The sequence below is a fragment of the Epinephelus fuscoguttatus genome, linkage group LG15, assembly GCF_011397635.1.
Source record: "Epinephelus fuscoguttatus linkage group LG15, E.fuscoguttatus.final_Chr_v1".
NCBI lineage: Eukaryota > Metazoa > Chordata > Actinopteri > Perciformes > Serranidae > Epinephelus > Epinephelus fuscoguttatus.
The window spans coordinates 8,442,842-8,469,719 of NC_064766.1; the positions used below are offsets into that span (position 1 = coordinate 8,442,842).

Below are 26,878 nucleotides of genomic sequence, written 5' to 3' on the forward strand. Positions count from 1 at the left end.
ACCTAAAAAGGAAAAAAAAAAAAATATATATATATATATAAATTTCCCCTTATTGGTATGGTGTTTGTAAATCAATCTTTTAAGGTCTTCATAATGCAAAGACTTGGGAAGTAGAATATTGTGAGCCAGTATCTTCTGATGGGCATTGTAAAATCTCAAAATAATTGGTAATATGTTTTTTCTTAGATAATAATCTACACGAATGTCTTTTACGAGTATGTCACAAATCAGGACAGTAGACATCCTGTCACATCCAATCAAATGACAAAATAACAAGCTTTTTTCAGGTCAAACTTTTGTGTTCATTGTTTCCCTTATGTTCCACTCTAAAAAGCTTAACATTTTATTTAGCATTTGAAGTAATTCATGTAACTTTTAAATTTGGCCGAAAAAGTCATGTTTTATGTTACAATAAACTATTAGAGCAAAGTTGTCCCTAACTTTAAGTAATAGTTCATGTTTTTTTCCTTCAGTTTTGGTTGTTGTAAGATTGGTCCTAAATTTCATTGCGACGGGTATTTAAAAGTCTTAAAACGTTCTTGAAGATGACAGTGCAAGTTTGTATGTTTTAATGTGTGCCCCTGAATTATGAAAATAAAAAATGTGTTAAAAAAAAAGGAACCAATATATTCACAAAATAGAGTTCTATAAAGGCTCTAATCCAGTGTTTTTTTGCTCTTACATAGCAGAACAACTCTCTAATATGTTTCAATAATGCTTTTAATTCAAACAAATGTAACAAATTAAGTTGCTTTATGTCAGTTATTTTACAGTATGTTGATGCTGAAGCTTGTTTAACCTCTTGCCTCAGTGTTACAGATCAAGTAATCTTTCGACTCACAACCTTTAGAAAGTCGCTTTTCTGATAATGTCTTACTATTAAGACACTATTAAGACACTCAGAGGGAAAAACACAGAAACTGGGTATTTTAAACCTTCCCTCAACAAAGAACAAAGAATTTTATAACTCTGATTTGAATGTGTTACAAAAGTCAAATCCCTCAGTCTCAAGTTAAGGACTAAATTTTTATGAATGGTGTGTTTAAGAGGTCAAGAGGAGCTTTGCTTGTGCTGGGATCCCATCACCAGCCACAAAACAAACAAAGATGTTTTGTCTTTACGAATCAGTTGTTATTCCTATATGCTTGTTTGTTTTTACCTCACAGTTGCATGTTATTTAAAGAAACAAGATTGGGCTTGAATATGAAATGTATAATTTTATCTAGAAAACCTCCACATGACAAGAATATTTTAACTATTATAACTTTTAACTTTTAACTCTCCAAGTGGCGTAAAATCCATCTCCCCACCAACGGGAGAGTCGGTGAAACTGTGACATTAACTCAGACAGCTGACTGTGTTAAAAGTAAGACAGTAATGTAGTAGACTGTCAGCTGTGACCTTATTTCACACCTTTAATCTGTTGCTCATCATCAGTGGGATGAGTCCAGGAGCAGGAAGGATGGGATAGTCTTCCTCTCACTTCCTGTAACTGTGTGTGATTATGGTTTACCATCCAACTGGAAGATTTCTATCCATCACAAGAGCATCAGAACATATTAGAAAGCATTCATGCAAATTCAACACTGATATAAAACAGTGTTTTAGCTTGTTTCTGTTGCTAAAATCGGTCAAATCTGTATGCAATATAAAACCATAAATGTTATTAAGCATAAACAAACGAGTTTAAATCATAACATTTGTCCACTTTTGTGTCAGGACCGGCTGAAGACTGACTCCTTGTTTTCAGATGGATTAGTGAATTGCGATCTTACTGCCACTAGATGGCGCATAAGGGTGTCCACAGACGAGGACAGCAGATCTAAGTTATGCAGAATGAAATATAGACCAAATCACAATGTTTATTTACAATAATTTCCGGGTGGAAAATCCTCATTTCAGATAGATGAAAATCTAAAGGCGATAAGCAGCCTCAATTAGTTAGTTTTTAACTACCTTTAAAAAGCCCACCAATAAAAAAAAAAACAATACCAGTTTAATGCCTGTGGATATTCTCATTTATCCAGGTCAGTTATCTCAAGGCAATTGAATCGAATGCAACTGGACTTCGTTTTGTCTTAGAAGACGTTTTACCTCTTATCCAAGAGGCTTCATCAGTTCATGCTTGTCTGACTAGGCTGGAACTAGTCTGACAAACTGGTGTGGAAGCACCCAGGTATTTAACCTCTGGGGAGGTCCTGATAACACCTAGTTTGTGTTCCAGTGGGTGGTGAGAATCGAACACTAAGTATTGGTCTGTGTGAGTGGGTTTCCTGTATACCCCAATGTGGAGGCCTCTGTCCTCTGTAATGTGCAAGTCACAATCCAAGAATGGCAAACTGTTCTCCTTAACATCTTCCCTTGTGAACTTGATGTTTCTGTCCACTGAATTGATGTGTTCAGTGAAAGCTTGCACCTCTTGAGTTTTGATTTTAACCCATGTGTCGTCCACATATCTGAACCAGTGGCTCGGTGTTGTTCCCTTAAAGGAGTTCAAGGCTCTGAGCAGTGAGGAATGTCCAGACTGCAGTGAGGAATGTCCAGACTTGTACATTGGTGAAACAAAACAACCACTAAACAAACGCATGGCCCAACACAGAAGGGCTAACTCGTCAGGGCAAGATTCAGCTGTCTCCGCTGCTTACTGCTATACTGAGGTATTGAGGGATTGTATAGCTCCTTGTAATTATAAACAATCAGGATGAGCTGTTCGTCATCCCACTGCGCCATTTTGTTTACGCAATTTACCTCAGCAACAACAAAACATGAATGAAGTTGACGTGATAGCAAAGCCCTCCTCTTGCTTGATTCCATGGATTTGATTGGCTGCCTGGGCCAAGTACGACGATGACGAAATGGTGTTACTAGCGCCTGACACCCAAAAGTTGAGATTATTTCAACTTTCAGCATCTACAAACGTGCGTCTTAAAAGACGCCAGAAAGATGCTCGTCATAAAAAATGCTTTAAAACCAGTCCGACGCGCCTTATCATAGGGACCTTATTGTATGTCTTAAGTAAAGTGACGTACATATGAATATATTTATAATAAGGTATGCTTCATAATAATGTTTCGTTGTTGGTACAATGTAAAGTGGGATGCATTATCATGTATTTCAAAAACTATCTATGCTGCTTCAGAAGTGATTAATGTCTATCATACACTAGAATACTTTGAAGGCTTTTAAAAGACTAAAATCTGACACCCTCTCACATCTGATTTTTTTTACAGTCTATGATGGGGGTTGTGATAAGAAGGTACTTTTACATTATCTGGTTCATGGTGTTCACCCACCACTTATGAAGAATGTTATTGGTTCACCTACACCCATGTGTGTTAATCGCGAGTTCGCCATGTCCCAGAAGCTCTTAGCTTTTGTAGTCTAATAAACAACTCTTACATACCACAATCATTTTAACACAAACAAAATGGCCATCATAAGGTACTTTTTCCAATGCCAGTCTGAACCTGCTATCGTTCTCTGGGGAACTGAGAGTGCTTTGTTGTACAGGGTTAGCTTGCTGAACAAGAGTGTGTCACTGAGCAGCAGTTCTCATGCGTTCTTCGGCTCATTGGGTGTGTGCTCATGAACAGCTCGTTCTTTCGGCTCAGGGGGTGCACACTCAACATGAACGGAGCTGAACAAGAGTCTAGAGCAGCAGCTCTCTGGGGTTAACCCGGCTTTAAAGCAAATCTGACATCACTTTAAAGGGGTGAGTTCGCTTTAACAGAAGTGCTTGTCATATGGTCATAGAGCCTCTAAGCCCTCCCACTGCATTTGAGAATTTCTTTAACCCTTAACATCTCTTTTTTCAATCTTCACACAACTATTCCCATCTTGTTTGAGGTTCAAGAAAGAGTGCACTATGAACAGCTTTAAGGTGAGACTGTCTGCAAGTGTGCACTGTTATTCTACCCTGGAAATCCAGAGTTCCCGTGGGAACACAATTTGAATTTGCTCAGCGAGTCACTCTGGCAATCAGTAATGATGCTCATTACCCATACCGTTGGAGCCGAGCTTCACCAATCACATCGGTGTATCTGATATAGGCAGGTCAGAGGCGAGCTAAACAGATGATGACAGCACTGCGACGACGAAGTCCGGAATCAGTCAGTAAACATTACAAGATGGCTACGGATTAACACCAGTTGTTTGAAACGGCTTTGGCCGCTACAATGAACGAGTTAGACTTGGCTTTTTCTCTAAAAGAGGAACAGAAGACGGCGCTCGAATTTTTCCTTTGCAAGAAGGACGTTTTTGCTGTTTTGCCGACCGGATATGGCAAGAGTCTAATCTATCAGTTAGCTCCACTGGTAGCGTTCTGGATACGTCACCCCTGATTGGTCGTAGTGTTATCCAATTGTGTGCAGTCATATTTACAAATGCATGCTTGGTGCCGCCCCTCGAGTTGGGCCATTTGCATTACTCATAGCCAGACCCTAACCCTTTCTAGATTTGGGTCTGGATTTCCGGGCTACTGTTATTCCCCTTTTGTCACTAAACACAGGCCATGAATTTATCAAAAATATCACCAATTTTATATCCATGTGTCAAATTAATTTATCCTTCATCTGACATCCACCATCAGCAGTTTATAACAGCCGCATTCTGATTTGAGATGCGTGGTATTACTGGAAAGCACAGCTCTAGGAAACAGGCCATGGGGTTATTTCTGCTGAATCCAATTACCTTTTCTGCTAATGCAGTCTTAACAGTTGTGGAAGCCAAGTGCAGATTAGGAGCGTATGCAGCTGAAACAAGATTTCTACTGTCAAGCTGAGTCTGATTTTTCCAACATGTGCTTCATTTTTCACAAGCACAATGAGATCAACCTTTTCATGGCGATCAAATCATGGGCTAAGTGCCTGTGATTTGTCCCTCCTTAAAGAGCTCTGAAGAGATTAGAGCTAAAACCAGACTTCAGGCAAAGAACTAGTGTGAAATGTACACTCTCTGACACAGATGACTACTTTGCACAAGGCATTTCAGACCCGGGTCAAAGAGAACTTGTAAATAATTATTTTACCTCCTTATAAATATGAGTGAAGGGTAGTTCATTACTCAGAATAATGTAATGTGTGTCAGGAAAGGCAGGATTTATCCGCGAGAGATTAGTGATTCCTTGTCTAAAAACACGTTGGCTCAGAGAGGACTGTGTCCTCATGTGAAAAACCTTACCTGCCCTAGGCAGTTGGCACAAAGCACTTGGAATCCCAAACTGTCTGACACAGATACTGAAGTCAGATGAGCGGTTCATTGCCATGTGAACTAGACTGATATACGAGCTAAACCAGTCACTAGAATCCAAAATTCTTTACCATTACTGAATGATAGATTGTATCAATGCAAACTTGTCATGTTTGTGTTCACAATTTATTTCTGCTGCCCCCAAGTGGCCACAAAATCAGTTATTGCAGAGTTAAAATTTTATATAAGAATTGGACTAATTGAAGTTGAGCAACTTCATAATTGTTCAGAATATTGGAGTCTTGATATTTTTATCTGAATTTGTAAACTTTAAAACTAAAACATGAAATATAAGTATTGATATTCCATCAGTTGAAAGTAATTGATGTATTAAAGATGGGGATCCAAACCAAATGAATTCAGATTCTTAGAGTAAAGTGTTTAAATTTTACAAATCAGTGGTATTAATGTCAAGTTAAAAGTAACGGGTACATTTCATAATTGAGTCGTCATTTGTCTTTTGCTCAATTCAAATTACTGTAGGTTGCCTCCATAGGTATGCAGCATTCTTTCTGTTTCATTCTGTTTAATTTACAGTCTGTTATGCTATTCTGTTAAGCACTTTCTGTAGAGTTCTTTACATTGACTTAACTGATTCCGAAATAAATTTATTAATCAAAAGGGACTCCAAGTCATGTTGGGGATTTGAAGGAATGCCAATGCTCTCAACAAAACATATACCTTAGACACTATAGGTGACATTAAGGCCTGAACTGTCTGGGTTTAAAGGTGATCCTAGTCCTTCCACCGAACCCTGTACACAAATTAAGTCATGTGGTTGTTAAATCCAATTTAAGCTGGCAGTGTTAAATGCAGCAGAAGAGAGGGGTGGGGTCGGCCTGACCTGTTGAACTGATGACACTCTATAATGAGAATATCTTGATTGGAACAAAGGCAGCAAATGAATGTTGCTGTAAACGTTGGATGTTTAGGTATTTGTTGCATTTATTTTGCATATTGTCTGTGTTTAGTGCTTTAGTCTTGTGAAAAGAACTCACTGGTTCACTTGCTTACTTTCTTCAGCTGTCCCTGTGTAAAACATCTACAGATATGTAGAGAGAAGATTTTCAAAAGTTAAGACATTCCCTCTGTGCTTGTACCATTCAATTTTACACTTTATTGTATTCCAACAGAAAACATTCAAACTGTCTTGACACAGGGGAGGGGAACACAACGGAACAGCTAACGCTAGAGAGAGAGCGACTAAAGGGATTATCATGCGTCAGTTCAAGAGAATATCTCTCCTCCCTTTGCCGGCCAGCATCAAAGGGAGCTCAATGTTTCTCCACAGGGAAACACGATTAGTTGCTGTCGGTGGTGGATGTTACAGTTTCCAACCAAGATGACTGCCTGTTCTACTTTCCAGAGGACAACTTCAGCATCAAGACTTCAAGAATTCAAACTACCTGTCTGGGTTCTGATGCCGTGATTAAAAGATTTGACGGACAAGGCTTTTGGTGCAATCATGGAGAGTCACATGGAAACGGGCAATGGCTTTTTAACAATTCGTAACTGATGGAAACTCATGGGCTTACCAAACTCTGTTTATTTGGAAATGCAACCTTGACAGACTCATTAAAGAGCAAAACTTGTGACTCTTCATTTTTATTGACTCTCTTTGGTCACCTCACCAATCCAGAGAATCTACCTCAGATCATGCATATGATCACACCTTTCTTGATGACATTGTCTTGTGGAGTTCGAGGGAATCCTCAACTCTATGATATCCTGAGAAGATTAATTTGATGATGACGAAGGATTGGGAGCATGTGTGATGATCTCAGGCCTCCTCTGTGAACTCTGGTGCCCCTTATCTCTTGGGAAGCCTGACTGAGACAGAAACAGATAGAGGTCAATAGCCTATATTGGATCTTCTATATGATAGCATGAGACAACATACTGCAGCAAGCCAGTGGACATCTAGGTTCTCCTAGAGTTGTCCTGGCACCCCACAAGAATTTAAAAAAAAGTGTGTGGGGGCAGGGGAGGGTTTAAATGGTGTTAATAACTGAAGAACAAGGTGACAGTTCAAAGGTTCGGGAGAATGGAGTTACTGGAGGCATGGGACTGGGTGAGATACCATATAGGACTAGTACAGTGGCTATGGACACACCTGTCATGTCCATCACAAGTTTTGACAAAGATGGGGATGAGTGTGAGGAGTTGGGAGAGGACAATAATGAGGAGATTGAAGTTGATTATAGGCACAACTATTGGGAGGACGAAGACGAAGTCTATCAGGAGTTCGAGGAGTTGGACTTCGACTCCCTGCCGGATCACCCGGACACACACAGCATTGCCTCGGACGATTCTTTCTATCCCCCAGACAATTCTGTTTTGCCTGACTTGTACCGCCCGCCGAGCCCCGACAGCCCTGAGCCCATTTCCTTCTTTAAAGCCTGCTGCAACAACAATGCCATCATTGTCAAGATTATGATCAGACAAGGAGTGACTGAAGAGGAAGTGAAAGAGACGGATCGAAACAGAAGAGTAGGTGTCTAGGCTCAACGTTTTTTAATGAAATCTTCTGGCTTTGTTTCACTGGTAACACAAGGGTTATCATACTATAGATGGAAATACATCATGTCCCATGAGTATCAATCTTCAAGGACTGTACCAGTATTTATATAAGTTTTAGCTATCTAAATCATATAAACTCTGCAGAGTGTGAGGTTTTTAAATGTGTTTTACAATTTACAGGCAGCCATTGGTTTCCATTGATTTTTCCAATATCAGGTAAAGTGCAGATTGATTTTAATTGTCTGCACTGTGTCACTTTGAAACAGTAATATAAGTTTGATCAAAGTTTATGCAGACTTATGTTTACCATGATAAATTACACAACTCAAGCAAGTTTTGAGTCAGCCAGTTGATGGTCATACTGTATTGAAATGGATGGATATCAATGGCTGCTTCAAAGCTTCAAAGGTAGTAAAATTACATTTAGATCATAGATCTTGAGAAGGGTATCATCAGGTGCATCAGATCCAGGGTCTGAAATTAACTTTTTTCAATACCTGCTCCTGTGGCAAACGTTTTTTCTTTTTGTCTGCCACTCAGAAATTTTATCCACCACTTTTGAAATTTATCCAGTAAATGAAGAAATGACATTTGAATCACTTAGACATGATTTAATGTAAAGAATTATGTCACTCAATGTTCAACAGAATTACACAAAAAAAATGTATACGAAAACACACAGTGTCCAACTACACTATAGCTTTCTGGGGAGCCCCATTTTTCAAGGGTCAAAGGGTGCTGTGCACATGCACAGACATTCTTGATTGCTACCAAATCATTTTAAACCATACAGAGAATATTCAGCCTGGCCCATTGAAGAAACTTCTCCATTGCAAAGTCTTTTTAACTGATTGTTGTTGGTTAGGATTCAGTTAACTTCAACTGAGAATCATAACAAATATGGTTATGTGACCTACAGCATTGATTCCATATAGCAATTATGAGCTACTTTTAAATATGTAGCTCTGTGCAATCATACACTAACCTAACTAAATGTGTGTTTTTTCATATCTGCCAAAGTGGCGGGTTGCATGACGGTGTCAGTTACTTGTACTCACTTCATATGCAACATTTTGTTCCTTAGAACTTCATCAGGTAAAATAATTACTACCTGATGAAGGTCAACTGAACCAACCAGTGCACAGGGTTTTTTTTCTCACACTAAAAATACATTCAAACATATGTCACACAAGGCCATGGTCTGCAAAATATTCAGCAGTAATGCAACATACTTATGATCTGAAGAAAACAGGTTAAAATGTGTGAAACCACTGGTATGGTCCTTTGAACTTTGGTTATATATTGTGATAACATCAGTAGTAGCAGCATCCCACCTTCCATAGAGTTCATGTAAAGCTATTTGACTGATGCGTATGTGCAGGCTCAGCATCAGTGTAACAGCATGGCCTGCAGTGTTGTTCATGATGTAAGCCACCCACTGCCTCTTAAAAAAGGTGAGATTATGACACTTTACTTTAAAGCCTGGTTCAAAAACAGTTCTGTAGAGGGAAATACTAACACCTGCGGTTCACTGTAGGGAGCTGCTGCGGCACCTAGGAATATCGTATCATTTAAAATCATAATGACAGTATATAAGGCAGCTCTTGCTGTTTCACAGCATGCATATGATCTGTTATAAGTACATGTGCCTGCAATGTTGATTGGCCACTCAGCACCATTTTAGCCTTTTAAATGTTCGCCTTTGTAAGCTGTTAAGGTCCACAGTTTACAAGTATCACTCAGAACACTTGAGATTTGGTGGCTGTGAGCTTAGTAAACAAAAATTGTAGTCTTAAAAAAAACGTCAGTTTATGGCACATATACTTCTATGATTCATCACTTTAAAGTCAGTAACTAAGAGGTGTTGTGGTATGTAACACAAAGATGCAGTGAAGGATAAAAAGCCTGCTCACCCTGTGTGAACTTGGCTGTTCCTCTCAGCAGCATTCACATCAGGTTTTGCGGTCAGGCCAGCTGACCCCGGTGCAGCTCCTGAACACCAGCGAGCCACTGAGGGTCAAATCCTGAAGGAGGGTTCAGAGCAGTTGGTTAAGCCTCCGATGACAGATGGGGAGCGCAAACTGCACAGTGACAGTGTCAAGAAGCAGCTTGCTGTCTGGGCTCAGCCTCTAAAAGGCTCGCTAAGACATTGACCTGAGAACTTGGTAAGAGATACTGCATGCTTACAGAGCTGGAACAAACAGAGAAGGATTGTCCTGGAGTACTGTGACAGTAATGTCTTTCAGGAAACCTTGAAGGGTGTTGACACAGCATATGCTGCAATGAAAATGAGCAAGGGCTGACATTTGCTAATGGGATAATGAACTAAACAATAACTTTATCATTAATACGCTTTCTTTTTTCCACCTGTTTCAGTAATAATACACGATTCTGTCCAATTCGACTGCCCTTTATAGTGTAATGCTGTCACTGTAGGAAACGTTTTATTGGCTCCGAGCACTGCTGAATGAATCTTCTCACTTTTTGCAGTGTGATCCAGCAAAAAAAAAAACCTTTCACGCAAAGGATTTAACTTTGACTGGGTGTCATCTTCAATATGTGTAACATTAGAACCAGGCTGGCAGCACTAACCTTATGTCTTGTAACACTGTTCACCTGCCAGCTTTAGCTCATGTTTTTTGTACAAATGCACATCATGTCATTCATGACTTTCCTTTTTTTTCAACTCTCCTGACTGCAAGAAAATTCATCTTTCTGCACCCTGACCAGTGATTTGAGTTGCTCTATGTTCACGACAGTCACATTCACAGGACATGATTGTAACACTGTCTGTGATGTTTTAAAGGTCTCCTGACATTACATGCAGCTCACATACTGTATGTAGTTAATGCCAAGTCATCTTGGTCACAGTTATTTCAATTATTAAAACACATTCTTATTTGTCACCTTCAAGACACAACTTGGAAATACTCCCCTTGAATTCATGACATTGCTATTGTCTCATGTTCCCAATTATCCCCTTGGTCTGCGTTGAAATTAAGTTCTCGTCTTATCCCATAAATATTTAATTTAACCAGCTCTGTAGCAGTACCTTTTGATGTGCTTTATTACCACCCAGAAGTGGGTCGTGGGAAAGGCATAATTTATTACTTGTCATACCTCATTTGGGAAGATTGGCACTACAGTGGGAACTACAACAAAATGCTGCTAAATTGGTGGGATGAAAGAAAAATGTGGATCATGAAACTTTTCGTATCACAACTACAGACATTTATGAGTGTTTTTCTTATGGAGTCCGGAGGCAGAAGGGATGTCTTTACTCAATCTGTCTGTTGTAATCGTCCATTTGGTTTTGCATCCATTTGATTTTGACTGTCTAATTTAACTTTGACATACTGTGCTTACCACAGGCCCCAGCTGATGTTAACATGTGATTCGCATCTAAATGATGACATCTGACCTCCAGATGTGGTGTGGCTGATCTGATCACATTATGATTGCAATGTGTTCTGCTTGCATGCACACTTGGAATTAACATTTCTCTTTTCTTATCCAGGCTGTATATCCACATACAGACTGCATGTTAATGGCAGGTGAATATGGGGTCAGAATTGAAGATGTACACCTTTTTTGTTTGAAATAGAGAGGTACGGTGAGAGGAGGGATAGGTCAGAATTTTTGAAGTGGGAATGTATGAGGTACTTATCTATAGTTAATGTATTATATACAGTAGATGGAGGTCGGTATGCCCCCCAGAAGCAGCAGGAGTGCTGACATGAAAGCTAAACAATGTACTGCTGTGGACGAACGCAGCACCAATTTGTATTTTAGCCACATGGAAGATTCCACTACAACAACAGTTTGGGTATATTGAGAGTATTTCCACGACTTAACCCTTTTAAATGCCAAAGGTACACGGTGACACAAACAAAATAGCTAATTGAGGCAGCAGTAAACCAGCAGCTCCTGTGGTCAAAAATGGTAAATCACTGTTTTTCTCTGGGAGAGAAGAGAGCGATAACTTTATTTCAGCTGTCTAACGGAGAGGTAAAAGTAAGTTTTGTTGCTGACCCCTCCACAGCAGTCCGTTGCTTAGTTTCTATGTTGGACTCCGGTCTACCTCACTTGCCTGGGGGCGTGCCAGCTAATCTGTACTGTATGTAATACACTGACTATGGATGAGTATCATACAAACCAACTTCAAATAATCCAAATTATCCCTTTCAGCACAAATAAGTGGTTTAGATAATGTGGTTAAAGTGGTGGTTTACCTATAAAGTATGTGATTGGCTGTCTGACCACTTTGGCCTTACTGGTCTTATTCTTTTCAGCAATATTAAAGTGAGGACACATCAACAATTAAGTTGGTGAGAAACTGTTGTCATAACTGTTTGGACACATTTTCCAGATTTCCACCTCCAACATGGACTAGAAAGTGTGCACCACTTCATCCAGTTCAGTTTGGGTTGTGTCCTAAGTGATGCCTGAGGACCTCAACATCGCACAGACTAACTGCTCAATACACATTTATTTTTACTGTTCTTTATCTGTACTTGCTCCAGAGACTGCATACTGCAGTGTGGCTAACTTGCTGATTTTATGTCTTTCCTCACATTCTGTTAAACCACCAGCTAGGTAGTTTCTTCATGCTTTTTTAATTACCACTAAGGTTGGTAACAGTATTAACCATCTCAAAAGCTTGAAAATGCAACCCCTGTCCACTTTGTTAATGTGTCTTTATGAGAATTTTATTTTATTTTTTTAGCCCTAATCCAAACACTAACTCTGATTTAACAGCTTTTAAATAAGAGCAAACCAGCCAGTAGCAATTTGGACAATTAGGTTCTTGGCAAGTGAGAACTACAGTTGGAAACCATGTTTAGCCTGAGTTAAGAGTCTATTACAGATTCACTATCTGTCTGTTACACATTGGAAAACAGCCTTTTACTTTGCTCGTAGGCACTACGACTGATAAGCATTATTTCTTTTTATGATAATCACTGCAGTGATTTTCTCCTGTGAGAAAATATGGCTTTATTTTATAAATAAGCTTCCCTGTAGCCCCAAGAAACCATTTTAGTGTTTTCAGGAACCAAAGAAATCGCAGATAATGAGAGAAGAAGAAACTCAAGCACTTTTGTTTTTGTGTTTCAGTCTGGTCTGATTGTGGCGTGCTACCATGGCTACGTGGACGTGGTCATTGCCCTTTCTCATTGCCCGTATGTTGATGTTAACTGGCAGGACAACGAGGGCAACACCGCTCTCATCACTGCAGCACAAGCAGGTAAACACACCTTGGGCCATTAAAGGATTGTTATTGCTAGTATTTATTAAAAAAGCCCTTCCCAGTCAGTCAGGATCCACCAACAGGTGTCTTGACTTACTAGACCTCTCTGTCAGACCGTAGGGGCGTGTACCGACTGTGCTTGATTGAGATTGGCCAAACTGTCCTGTTTTTAATTTAGTTAAAGAAATCATTTCAACATTTTGGGAAACACACATAGGCGTATTTGCTTTCTTGCTGAGAGCTGTGAAGAGATGCGAAGATTGAGAGCACTGTCAGGTCTATAAGGTAACATGAAGCTACTACCAGCAACAGGCTAATTTAGCTTAGCACAAAGACTGGAAACACAGGGAAATGGCTAGCCTTACACTGTCAGAGGCAGTGACAGTATATAAAGATGGATGACATGACAGCTCCCTAAAAGTGAAGCCAAAGCATCTAGACTGCACCCTAGCTGCATTCAAGATCATAACCCCACACCCTCTCTATATTAGCAGTGGGACATACTAAAAAAATGTCACAAGATAGGAACTGTCTAAACTAAACAATCACAGTATGTCAAATTAATTTTTTTTTTAATTTTTCTGAGTTTGGTTTTTATTAGCTATTTGATACTAAGGTCCCGTTTATACGACAACAATTTCACCTGAAAACGGTAAACTTAAGTTGCGTTTTGGCTAATCGTTTACACGACAGCGGCGTTTTGGGTGCCTGAAAATGCAGCGTCTAGGAAACAGGTCCCAGAGTGCAATTTTTTTGGAAACGGCACCGTCTCCGTTGTCATGTAAACTTGCAATATGTAGTTTCTCTGAAAACTGAGACTTTTCGCACATGCACATTATGGTTCCAGTCACTAGGCATGCACAAGAAACTCGACCATCACAATGACAATGGTGGACTCCCGAGCTCTGTTTGTGCTGCTCTGTCTATTGAATTTATCAACACTTCTCCAGCCAAGTGTTGATTTACTATAGCAACTCCACCTCGTCGTCCGTCCAGACAAATGTTTGTGCAGTTGCCCTTTTGTTTGTTTATACCTCACCGCTCTGTAGAAGGAAAAGCATGTGCACAGGCGCGTGTTGTTTAATTGCGAAGTCACATCGCCAACTTCTGGCCTGGCATGTATACTACAGCATTTTTGGTCATATTTGCGGATCCGTGTGCACGGCAAGTGTAAAAACGTTGAAATGAAAAATGAGATACGATTCTGTTTTCAGTGGATCATTGTCGTGTAAACATGGCCTAAAAAAAGGGTGTGCAATATCATGACTGACAGCTATGTGTGCTAATTGCTGTGACTGTGATCAATGGTGCTGCTTGCAGTTAGGTCAGACGGGTGTATGAGTGAGAGTGTGATACCGTGGCATCACTTCCTGATCACTACTGCACAGACTGGCTTCAAATGTCACCAACACAAGATGGCTGCCCACCAGTGCCTCTAAAATTAACATACTGCATCTTGGTTGTTTAAAAGTCAAGCGTAAAAATATCAATTCATAGTTTTATGTTATGTACCAAACTTTTTCTTGGCCAGGCTAGCTGTTTAGCCTTGATATGTATAGTTGCAGCCACATTCTGTTTGGAGCCTACACGACTCCCCCTGCAAACCATACCTATCACCTAGTCTGGGGCCGTTAGTGGTCGTTTTGGTAAGGAACCGGAACCAGGGCGAGTGAGACAGGATCCGGAATTCGATGGATGTGCTTTTCCGTCAAAATAAAAGCACCAAGCTAATAAAACTTTAATTTAAAGAATATAATTTACAAGAAAAGCCCCAAGCCATTAAGTTAATTGATTTTCTTACGCCCCTCTTCACCCCAAATCGATGGTGTGCCAGAATTTAAAGTTTTACTTTGGTGAACACTTTTACTTTGTTGAATTTGGTGAATTCTGCATCCGCTCTCTAGACCAGAACCAGAATCCAGACAAAATTCAGAGTGAATAAAAACCAGGCTCTTCACTTTATGTGAAGAACCTGGTGACGCGAGGCTACCTATCACCAGTACAAGATAAACCCACCCAGGCAACAGTTATTTAAACCCTGCTACAGTGTGACATTGTAGGCTAGTGCATAAATATGAGGCCAAAGAAGCAATAATCCAATCTACAGCTTACCTTTTAAGTAACAAGAGGACCCTTACCCTTATTCTAACCTTGACCACCTCTCTTTTAATCACTTTCTCATTATCACAAAATGAATCTCATTCAGACATACTTTGCTCATTCTAACATGATAAGTCTATTTTTATAACAGGATACTTCTATGTAGTAGAAGAAGAAAAGTACCCAGTAATGGCTTATGAAGGGTGATTGTGGCCTTCCTTGGCTTGAAATTTCAACAATGACTGGTTTACATGTTTTGATTAACTTTTATTCAAATGCTTGGGATGATAAATGGTGAAAGAATCATCCATCTAGAGAATCAATCAATTAACCAATCAATCATTTATTTGTCACATGGAAATCATACAAGGCACAACTCCAGTGAAATGTGATCCTGTCAGCTCCTTTAACCTGTGCACTGTGGTTTAGTTAGTTCATCCAACTGATTTTTTGACACCACATTCACACATGATAATTACACAAAGTGCGCTGAGCAATATGAAAGCAGCCCACAGCCATAACCTTATATATTAAAACACCCTGCCACATTGATCAGTCATGGTATATTATTAGTCAGCCATGCTATATGATTAATCAGTCATGTCATATGGTTGCTCAGGGCTACAATGTCTAAAAGAATTGACTGGATCATTATTACAACAAACCAATCATGTTATAACAAGAAAACTTTCCAAGCGATACGCTGCAGTAAATATTACAGTCATTTGTCATTATTTGTTAAATTGCTACACTGATCAGTATTCAGTGAATTTTCTCTCCAATACAGAATCAAGCCTGTAAAGGCAGGCTATGTAACTTTTGAAAGAAATAGAACAATCTTCCTCTGCCAAATGAAAATCTTTATTTGCAATAGAATTTACTCTTGCTCAAGCCAACATACTGAGAGGTTTTACTGCTACAGCTGTATTTGGCTTTTGGTTGCTAATGTTCGCTAAGGTTGACTGTATAGCTGATTCTCTAGCCCCTTTTACACTGCCAGATTTTCTGCGAATCTTGGGCCGTTTTGTCGGCAAGCTGCGAGTATTTAGACACAGAGGCGTATTGGCGAGTTGATCTGAGGTGCCCAATTTTTCCCCTCGTAGGGTAGTCATATAGGCGAAACCTTTTTGGTTTAAACCGAGGCGGCCTTCCACAACGGGAGGGGCTGTTGAAGACTTGTGGGAGGAGCTGTTGATGACGCCGCATGTGTGAGCCACTGGCAGTGGATAAACAGGAAACAGCTGATAGCAGGAATTAGCGAGCAGTTAGTAGCAAGAGGGAAATGCAAACCTGACAGACACTGTAAAGATGAGCAGCTGGGGAGACAAGAAATTGTGCACCCTCCTTGTCCTCACAAACGAAGAGGCCATTAACTGTCAGATGACAGGAACGGCAAAGAATGGGCCAACTTACGAGAGAATCGCTGAAGGACTGACCAGCCACGGCTTCCCTCCCACGTCACTGTTTACGTAGCCTCACCACCAGACAATCAGAGATCTCCGCCTTCTGATAGTCTGGGGACACTCCTTTCTAAAGTGTGTTTAACACACCGGCGAAAACGGCCGGCAACAAATCAATGCCTCTTGCATTTTTGAAAAGGACACGCCCTCCCGGAAATGTGCGCTCCCCCTTTTCTCATCTGCAAGGCAACAAACACACAGAGAGCTTGAAAATGGATGCCGAGAGATTTAACTCCGTTTTATCAAACGTGTGCTCAGTCCACAAGATTGTGGAAATGAAGGACTTACAGCGACTTGAGCCATTTTGTACCGCTACACGTGTTTCTAGTCGGACTATGTTTACGAGCACAAGAGTTCAGCGAGCCACCGAAGGACCGCCCTGCAGATTTACTATTGGTTCTGTAACGTAGGGAGTTTTTTTAAACTCTGAAATTGTATCCGCCCATCTAAACACAAAATCAGGGAGAAAGTCATCAGTCTTTAGTTAAGCAAAGCATCTAAAGACTGTGAGTCTACTGTTTACGTCACACGCTGAGCTACACTTTTTGTTACATTTGCAGCATTTTGCCACACTCCCCAATTTTGTTTTTATACTGCCAATGCTGAAAAAAAGACTGATTAGGCTTTCCTGCAATTTTGCACAACTCCTTTCTAAAAAGGGCTGTTGTTACATTATGTTTTAGCATCACAGACAAACATTTTAATTTTTATCTAAAAAAGTGAATATAAACTATGATGTTTTTTTTTACAACTTGAGTTGTTCTTGTTTTATTTTTCAGAGCTCCAGCCATCAGATCTAACACTGTGCACAACAAAATAATTGCTGAGATCTTAACCCACTTGCCAGAAAAAATGTTGGCATCGTACATTTCTGCAATCCATGGATATGTTACATTTGAATGTTATTTTGTAGTGGATACATTGAAACTCTTACTTGCTTACAGTCAGGAAAACATCATGTTTTGGCTAAAAATACACGGTTTAGGGTTTGGGGGGTCACAATCCCATCAGGAAAAGCAGCAATGTCTCTGGGAAAAAAAACCCCAAAAAACAAAAAACAAAACACTTTCCATGCCTGATAAGCTGCTAGTAACAGAGCAATGAGTCACTAAATTCAAACCAGTTTTGTTATTTGTTGTGGTTTGTTGGTCAAGGTGCCATTCACCATCCCCTCCACCTCCAGATGACAAAGAAAGCTCCTATGCTATGTCACTTTATAAACGATGATATGAAATGTATAAATCATGCAAATGTAACATGTTTATGGTTTGCGAAAACATACAACGGCAACATTTTCCTCTTGCGACTGGGATGAAGATCTTTGACCATGGCAGTTGCGCTAAAACTATGAGCAGTCAGAGGGGGGACTTACCATTAGGCAAAACTAGGTGGCTGCCTGGGGCCCCAAGTTTCTGAGGGCCCCATAAAACTCCTCATACACTTATGGTTAGAGTTTTTACTTGAGAAAAGAGGTAGTGGTGTGCTCAAGGACCCATATTGTCCAAAAACTCAAAGAAAAATGCAGGTGCTCTTGAAGAAGAGGGCTCAAAATCTTACCAAGGACGAAAAAACAAACAAAGCAGGGAAAGAAAAAGGGTAGCTTGATTACTTCATTTAAAGCCTTTATTTTATTATGGCTTTTACAAAGACACTTAAAAACACCTTTTTAAGTGTCTTTGTACAATAAGGATTGAAAATAGGGATGAATAAAAGGATCTGGAGGGCCCCATGCCTGTCTTTGCCTTGGGCCCCAAAATGACTAAATCCACCCCTGAGTCAGACACTTGTTCAGATTGTAAACTAGCCATGTTTGGCCAGATTAGCTACCGCTTTTGTCGAGGTAGAAGCAACCAGGTCCAGATCAAAGTTAAACTTTGGCTGTAAACTGTGATGGATGTTAACGCTTAACCTTTTGTGAACAGTAGTAATTTTACTGTTTGCTTTTCTTTCACTTCCCAATATATCTTTCTAAACTGTAAGCTTGTTTACAACCTGTTTGATCCTCTGAATGCTTGTGTTCCTCGACCCACTCTATTTTTAGTCATATTGTTGCGTTCCAAGATCATATCTGATAGAGCTGACGATCAGAGCCACAAAAACCAAGCAGTAACAAACAGTTTTCCTTTATTTAACAGATGAATTTGCAATGATCCTGTATTTGCCACCTGTTGACATGAACTTGGTTTAAAAGCATTTTTTAAAAGGGAAAAAGCTGCTACAGACAAGCATAAACTTAGACCAGCCTCATTCAGATCAATTTACTACTTAAGCATTGACTGGTTAAAATTTCTAGGTCTGAGCACCAACCCAGTTAAAGCTAATGGAATCATCATTGTATCTATTTGAGTGAAACATAATCATGACATGCTCACTTTGACAGGGATCCATAAAAAGATTCTGTCGAGATGGTAGGGAGCTTATTGAGTTTGACTTCCCAATCTTTCTCCTCCATTTACCTCAGTGTGGAACAGTTATATTGTTAGCATTCCTTGGTAACTGCAGGACTAAAAACCTCTGGATATGACTCTCCAGCCACAGATTACATGACCAAACATCAATAATTATAACCCCAGATACTCACACAACTTTCAGGATGTCTCCTTTCATCTCATTTCACTACTTTGAGGCATAATTTACAGTGGTAAAATTTTTATTGCAGAGAACTGAGTTTCCAAATTTGGTCCAAATTAAAGCACAGATTATATAATATTATGGTCTGGTGATTCCAGTTGCAAGGATCACTGTTATTTTCTGGCATTAGAAAGTACCATGGTAAGTAATTTCATAGTGATGCAGCCGCATGTATCAGACACAGCGCCCAGGCCTCTCATCTGCTAACGATGATGAATGGCTCTCTGTGTCCTGTGATGAATAGCTGCAGAATACTCTTCATTTTCTGCTTCATTAAAAGAAGTATCGATCCCCTTTCATGACAAAGTACTCTGCAACACCTCAGGGGAACAGGTGACCAAGACTGTGAGTCCACATGGCTGCTGCAGAGTGGCCGAATACATAAGGAGAAAAACTTTCCATAAAACCCTTGTGCTAAAACTCTGCACTGTGCTGACTTCAGGGGCCGTAGACATTCAGCGTCTTTCACGGCCTGGAAAACGCTAGGCTGGACGCTGGGTGCCACTCCTATCTTGTGTCATGTGCCAGCTTTCAATAGTTCAGTGGCAGGTTGCATCTGAGGTTGCTAAGCACCCTTAACAAGCACTGTATTATAGCCTATTTACCTGAAATCCTGAGTGGAGACCTGATCTTCTTCCAGGCACAGTTTGTGTGTGGGTTATTGTCCGTGGGACAGATGTAAAGCTCTGGCAGCCCTGCACTAAAATGATCAACCTCTCCATATTTTTCACAGACTGATATTCACAGAAGAAGGGCGAATTTCAAGAGACCAACCTTTACACATTTGTCTGGATGTAGAGTGGATTTATTCGATTAGGAACTCAGGTTGTAAAGGTTCAATCAATCAGTCAGTCAGTCAGTCAATCAATCAATCAACTTGTAACATGTAATCACAACATTACTCCGATGAAAAAAGTAACCCAGTCAGTTTCTTTAATTTGTGCATAAAAAGTGTATATATATATATACAGTACAGGCCAAAAGTTTGGACACACCTTCTCATTCAATGCGTTTTCTTTATTTTCATGACTATTTACATTGTAGATTCTCACTGAAGGCATCAAAACTATGAATGAACACATGTGGAGTTATGTACTTAACAAAAAAAGGTGAAATAACTGAAAACATATTTTATATTCTAGTTTCTTCAAAATAGCCACCCTTTGCTCTGATTACTGCTTTGCACACTCTTGGCATTCTCTCCATGAGCTTCAAGAGGTAGTCACCTGAAATGGTTTCCACTTCACAGGTGTGCCTTATCAGGGTTAATTAGTGGAATTTCTTGCTTTATCAATGGGGTTGGGCCATCATTACTTTAAGAACTGAAGGTCAGTCAGTCCGGAAAATTGCAAAAACTTTAACTGTGTCCCCAAGTGGAGTCGCAAAAACCATCAAGCGCTACAACGAAACTGGCACACATGAGGACCGACCCAGGAAAGGAAGACCAAGAGTCACCTCTGCTTCTGAGGATAAGTTCATCCGAGTCACCAGCCTCAGAAATGGCAAGTTAACAGCAGCTCAGATCAGAGACCAGATGAATGCCACACAGAGTTCTAGCAGCAGACCCATCTCTAGAACAACTGTTAAGAGGAGACTGCGCGAATCAGGCCTTCATGGTCAAATAGCTGCTAGGAAACCACTGCTAAGGAGAGGCAACAAGCAGAAGAGATGGCACTGTGAAGCATGGAGGTGTGGTGACACTGTTGGGGATTTAGTCAAAATTGAAGGCCCACTGAACCAGCATGGCTACCACAGCATCCTGCAGCGACATGCCATCCCATCCGGTTTGCGTTTAGTTGGACGATCATTTATTTTTCAACAGGACAATGACCCCAAACACACCTCCAGGCTGTGTAAGGGCTATTTGACCAAGAAGGAGAGTGATGGAGTGCTGCGGCAGATGACCTGGCCTCCACAGTCACCGGACCTGAACCCAATCGAGATGGTTTGGGGTGAGCTGGACCGCAGAGTGAAGGCAAAGGGGCCAACAAGTGCTAAACACCTCTGGGAACTCCTTCAAGACTGTTGGAAAACCATTTCAGGTGACTACCTCTTGAAGCTCATGGAGAGAATGCCAAGAGTGTACAAAGCAGTAATCAGAGCAAAGGGTGGCTATTTTGAAGAAACTAGAATATAAAACATGTTTTCAGTTATTTCACCTTTTTTGTTAAGTACATAACTCCACATGTGTTCATTCATAGTTTTGATGCCTTCAGTGAGAATCTACAATGTAAATAGTCATGAAAATAAAGAAAACGCATTGAATGAGAAGGTGTGTCCAAACTTTTGGCCTGTACTGTATATATATTTATTACACGGCTCTATTAAATGGATTTGAATACACACTCGGCAGTCATGCTTAATGACATTTTATGCGAGTTTTGTTCAGTCCACTAAGCCTGGGTGAGTTCTATTCCCCTGTCGGGAGTTATTTTCCCAGTATTCACCGGCTCATTATACATTATCCATATATATATATATATATATATATATACATATATATATATATATATATATATATATATATATATATATATATATATATATATATATATATATGTATGATTGGGCATTCAGTGTCCTCATTGGCCTGTGGGTAGAAGCTTGTTGCTGAAGAGTTAAACGGCTGCACTTTGACTTAAGATCCTATCAGCAACTGTGAAGTGACTTCAAACCCCAGAGTGGCTGACAAAATATGAGCATTGTTGACAAGCGTTGACATGACTAGATCAGATGCATGGGTGCTGGGCATCATTTAAATCCCATTTTTCCGAAAAGATATAAAAAGTTACAACATTAATCTAAGACATTTGATTGTATGCATACTTACATGAGTCTTCAATTATAATAAGCTCCTCAATAAATAAGACAATATTGTTTAAAGGCAAAAAATAAGGAGTACATCAACAAATTTACCTACAAAATTAAAGCTGTAAGCAGTGTTGGGCGGGACCTCGGATTCAGGCTGTTTTGGCCTCCAGCTAATGTAGACAGTTAAAGACAAAAGTTGTAGATGATTTTAGACCCCTCTAGCTCACAGCTGACAATTTCTCCACATTTGCTTATGTTATTTTCAGAGGCACTAGCTCACTTCCTGTTGGATTTAGGTCAGGGGTGTCAGCATGTGATGTGTCTTGATGAGACGAACAAGCCAGTTTTGGTTTAATCTTTCTACGACATTCCCATGGACCGCAGCAGCCATTTTAGTGTGTCTAGGTGGCGCTAGAGAGCCCATTTTGGCACTTTTGGGGTTAATTTTTTCATTTCATCAAATTTTTCACCAGTCCTGACATGTGTGCCAATTTTGATGAGTTTTTGAGCATGTTTAGGGGGTCTGCCTTTGGCCAAGGTCCCTAAAAAATACTGTATTAAGCCCAAGTGGCTCATTCCGTCTGGATCATTAGGCTGTAGTAATAGTATTATCTCCATTCATTCAGTGCAGATGTTGGGGACAAGTCTAATGAACGTGATGATTTACATGACGGAACCAGTCCAACTAGAAGAAACAGTTTCTGAAGAAACTGCAGTGTGAATGCTGGATGCAGAAGCTAAACTATATTGCTGGCCTAAATGTTAAAGAATAAAGGGAAGTAGTAGCAATAGTTGGAAAAGTGGCAATAGGTTTAAATCATATGAATGTCATTGGAAAGTTGAATAATACAAATAATGTGAAAAAGGATGTGAAATATTTTGAGTTTATTTTTTTTTAAGTTGATGCAGACTAATTTGCTGGCTTCAACAGTTGAATAATACCACAAATGTAAACAAATGTGGAATATCTTAGGGTATGTTGAAAAGCTCATACTATACTGCATTGATGCATGAATGTGTACAAATAACGTGAGGAAGTAGGAAGAGGTGGAAAAGTGGACATGGATTAAATGAATGTAAATGTCATTGAAAAGTTGAATAATAGTTTAATAATAACAATAATAATAATAATAATGGTAATAATACCTTTTTTTTTGAAAAGCTGACACCAAAGTAAATTACTAGCTTTAAAAGTTGAATGCCCATAATATATGGGAGATGTGAAACATTGTAAGGTTTGATCAAAGTGTCTAGCTGAAAGTATAGACAGAGGAGGATCTTGAAAAATACTTTTAAGTCTCCCAGCATTCACACCCAATTCTCTGTAAGTATAGGCCACCAAGACATTGCTGGCCTACCACTAACCTATCTTGGCGCTCCTCCCTCACTGACCAGAGCCACAACAACCGGACACTGATTCTTTAGCATGAATTAAGCAAAGCAGTGCTTTGAGCTAAATGCCAATGTCAGCATGCTAACATGCTCATACTAACGTGCTGTGGTTTAAAGCCTAGAATGTTCACCACATCACCATCAGGCACTGTTTTGCAAATTAACACAATATTTGCTCTTTGGCACTAAACACCATACATACATGTATGTACCAAATTTCATCATCATCCAATGTTGATATTTCAGTCTAGACCAAAATGGTGGTACTTTGTTTTGAAATGATGGTTGAACATTGCCATCCCTGGAGCCACCACACTGACATGCTTAAAAATTCACTCCTGAACCTGCCTTATAGTCCTGAGTCTACAGGAGGGAGAATAACTGTAATTTTTTGTATTGATTAGTGTTGAAAAAGAAATGCTGAAAAGTAGAAAAGCAAAGACAATATGAGAGATACAGTGTATCAGAGGAAGCCTTCCAAGTGCCAAACTGGAGAAACTAGCCAGCTGAACACACGTCTGTGTTTCTCTCTGGCCTGCAGGTCATGTGTACATCTCAAACTACCTGCTCAACTACTTCCCTGGGATGGACATCGAGAGGAGGAATTGTCATGGCTTCACAGCTCTGATGAAGGCTGCCATGCAGGGCCGGGCTGAGTGTGTCAGGGCTCTCATGCTGTCTGGTAAAACATACATTTAATAATTAAGATCAATGAAATCATTAAATCGTGAATGAAAACCTTTATTGTTCTTGCAATCTATTAGATGTATGAAGGTAGAAATCAGGGCAAATTACAGTACTGCTCACAGATTCTCTCTAGCACTGACCACTTCTATAATGCCTCATGTTTCCAGGAGGTGATATTCAGGCACGGGACAGCAGCCGCAGTATGACACCCAGGGAGTGGGCTCTCTTCACTGGTCGATACGAGACGGCTGATCTGATGCTTCGGCTGATGTCAAAGCCCTGTGCTGAGCAGTTTTGTGACTCCTTTTCCCTGGAGTGGCCCATGTTGGAGGTTAATAAGTTCACCATTGTTACTATTGAATGCACCACAAAATGCTTTCAACTAATGATTCTTTTAAACTAAAATGTTGGATCTTCTTGTGCAGGAGCTGGTGGCCAAGGCCCAAGAGCCAAAGTCTTGCTGGAGGCGTTTGATCAACTACCTTTCCTGCTGCCCTTATGGGCTTAACAACAACAAGGTAAACCCTGTGGATGATGGCGTTCTTGACCACATGGTACGGGTCACCACCAGCATCTGCAATCCAGTCATTGCCACAGCTTGCCGCACGGTGTGTCCAGGCAGCCCACCGTGCATTGGAAAGCGTCGTCAGGCCGTGCAGGAGATCCTAAGGAGGCAAAGGATATCTGAGCTGAAGCGTCTGGGCCCGGACAGATTGAACAACTACAAGAGATTTTTCCAGAACTCGCGGGTCCTCCTTATCCCCAAGGCAAGGGACCGGAGAGCCAGCCTGCAGCCTCAGCTGCTGAACAACGTGGCTGCAGTGGCCATTAGACGAGCAAGCCTCCTGCCTCTGAATATGCTGAGGAGAAGCAGCGTGCGGCCAGGCATGGTGGTGCCCAAAGTGAGGCTTTGCAAAGCCCCAGCTCCAAGCTTCATACCAGAAAAACTAAGACGGAGCAGAAACCGTAACCAGCTCCAGATCCCCAAGTGGGACTACAAGATGAAGAGAATAGAGAAGAGGCAAGAGGAGGAGAGGCGACGACTGTTACCTCTGATAAGGAGGAGATGAAGGGAAAGGGGAGTACTACTATATGTTCACTTTATCTCAGAAAGCAGGACAAGCCTTGACCATGCACAGTGTTGTAGTCCCAGATAAATTAACCGGAAGAATTGACTCTGTTAATATAAATATTTTTCATTGTGTTTGCTGAGATTGCCGACATTGTTGGATTTGTTGCCTTGTTTCTACTTGAGTTCACATGCTTCCTTTGTGAGGCATATTTTGGGGTGCAATTAGGAGATACAGGAGTTCCGGAAAAAAAGTCCTCATACAATACAGTAGCTATATTGGTTATTTCTGCTAGGATGCTGACAACATACACATTTCCATGTCGACAGCTTATATTTATGGTAAATTCAGTGACACGTGGCAAAAGAACAAAAGAAGATTATATGTAAGGGTTTTAGTATGCTTCAACAGAAGTGCTTGTGAAGGTTCCCAGTTCAGAATATTCCCTTCTGGACAGCAAAAAAAAGAGGCAGAAATAGGAAAGATTCAGTAAGGGTAACTGGGAGACAACAGAAGCTAAGGAGCCGAGATTACTCAAAGGAAAAGAGTTAAGAGAGAGAAAGACAAAAAACTGCAAGAGGATGAGAGGCCATGCTGACTTGGAAAGAACAAGCACAGGATACATGATTCAGGACACAAAAGTATGGAAGCTTAAAGCATTCACCTGAGAAAAACAAAAGAATTTGTCTAGTTTTTCTGAATTAATAAATCTTTTTAAGCATTATTATTAAAATTATTTATCTATTATTTATTCATGAAATATTATGACTTTTTTCTCTTAAAGGGATAGTGCACCCACACATGAAAATTCAGCCATCATCTACTCACCCATATGCCGATGGAGGATCAGTTGAAGTTTTAGAGTCCTCACAACACTTCCGGAGATCCCAGGGGAGAGGAGGTAGCAACACAACTCCACCTAATGGAGGCTTACGGCGCCCCAGATTCAAACGTCCAAAAACAATTGAAACCTAATTGAAACCACAAAATATCTCCATACTGCTTGACTGTAGTGATCCAAGTGTCCTGAATCCCCGACATAAAAAGTTGTTTGGAAAAACATCATTTGAACTCTGTTTTTAGCCTCATTCAAAAAGTTCTGCTCTTGGTTTTCTGAAATAACAAGACAATAATCTTGGAAATTCTCATCTCTGATTTAACATTATTATTTTCTCATTAATTCAGAAAAACAAGAGCAGAATTTTTTTTTTCTCCTGTTAATGCATGATGCTTTCATACAAGAGGAGGAGAAACGTGACTTGAAAATGTGGGAAGGTGACAGCCAGTCAGATGGATTTTACAGGATGGAGAGAGGAGCTCTGACATGGCCAAATGAAGATTGGTGGCTGGCTTCTGCAGCAGATTGCTACAGGGAAGGATCACTGAGCATGCAGGGGGAAGCCAAGAAGCCATTTTACACTGGTGCATAGTCCAACAGGTATTTCCAAGGAAGGGGGGAGCTTGTGAGCAGCTGAGCTGAGGAGCCAGCTCACACAGGCTTTGTAAGGGCTTTGTGGAGAAGTGGAGAGGCAGAGCCAAAAATAAACAGCTTAGTGCTAGACTATGACTTGTTGACTTCCAAAATAATCTCACGTGATAGTCCACTGCTACTGTTTGGTACGAGGGTATCTCCTTCTCTGTGAGAAATGGAGGCCCACCAGTAGCACATGTGTACTTGGATTTTGCATTGGAATGGTAGTATTTAAAAAAGT

General features: G+C 40.3%; 1 protein-coding gene across 1 annotated transcript; it reads left to right on the forward strand.

Annotated features, from left to right (window-relative positions):
- Positions 1–7,308: 7,308 nt before the first annotated feature.
- Positions 7,309–25,166, forward strand: ankrd33bb (ankyrin repeat domain 33Bb). The gene is made up of 5 exons (XM_049597997.1): positions 7,309–7,737; positions 12,883–13,012; positions 23,951–24,091; positions 24,264–24,427; positions 24,522–25,166. The coding sequence occupies exons 1-5, from the start codon at positions 7,309–7,311 to the stop codon at positions 25,164–25,166; spliced, it is 1,509 nt and encodes a 502-aa protein (XP_049453954.1).
- Positions 25,167–26,878: the final 1,712 nt, after the last annotated feature.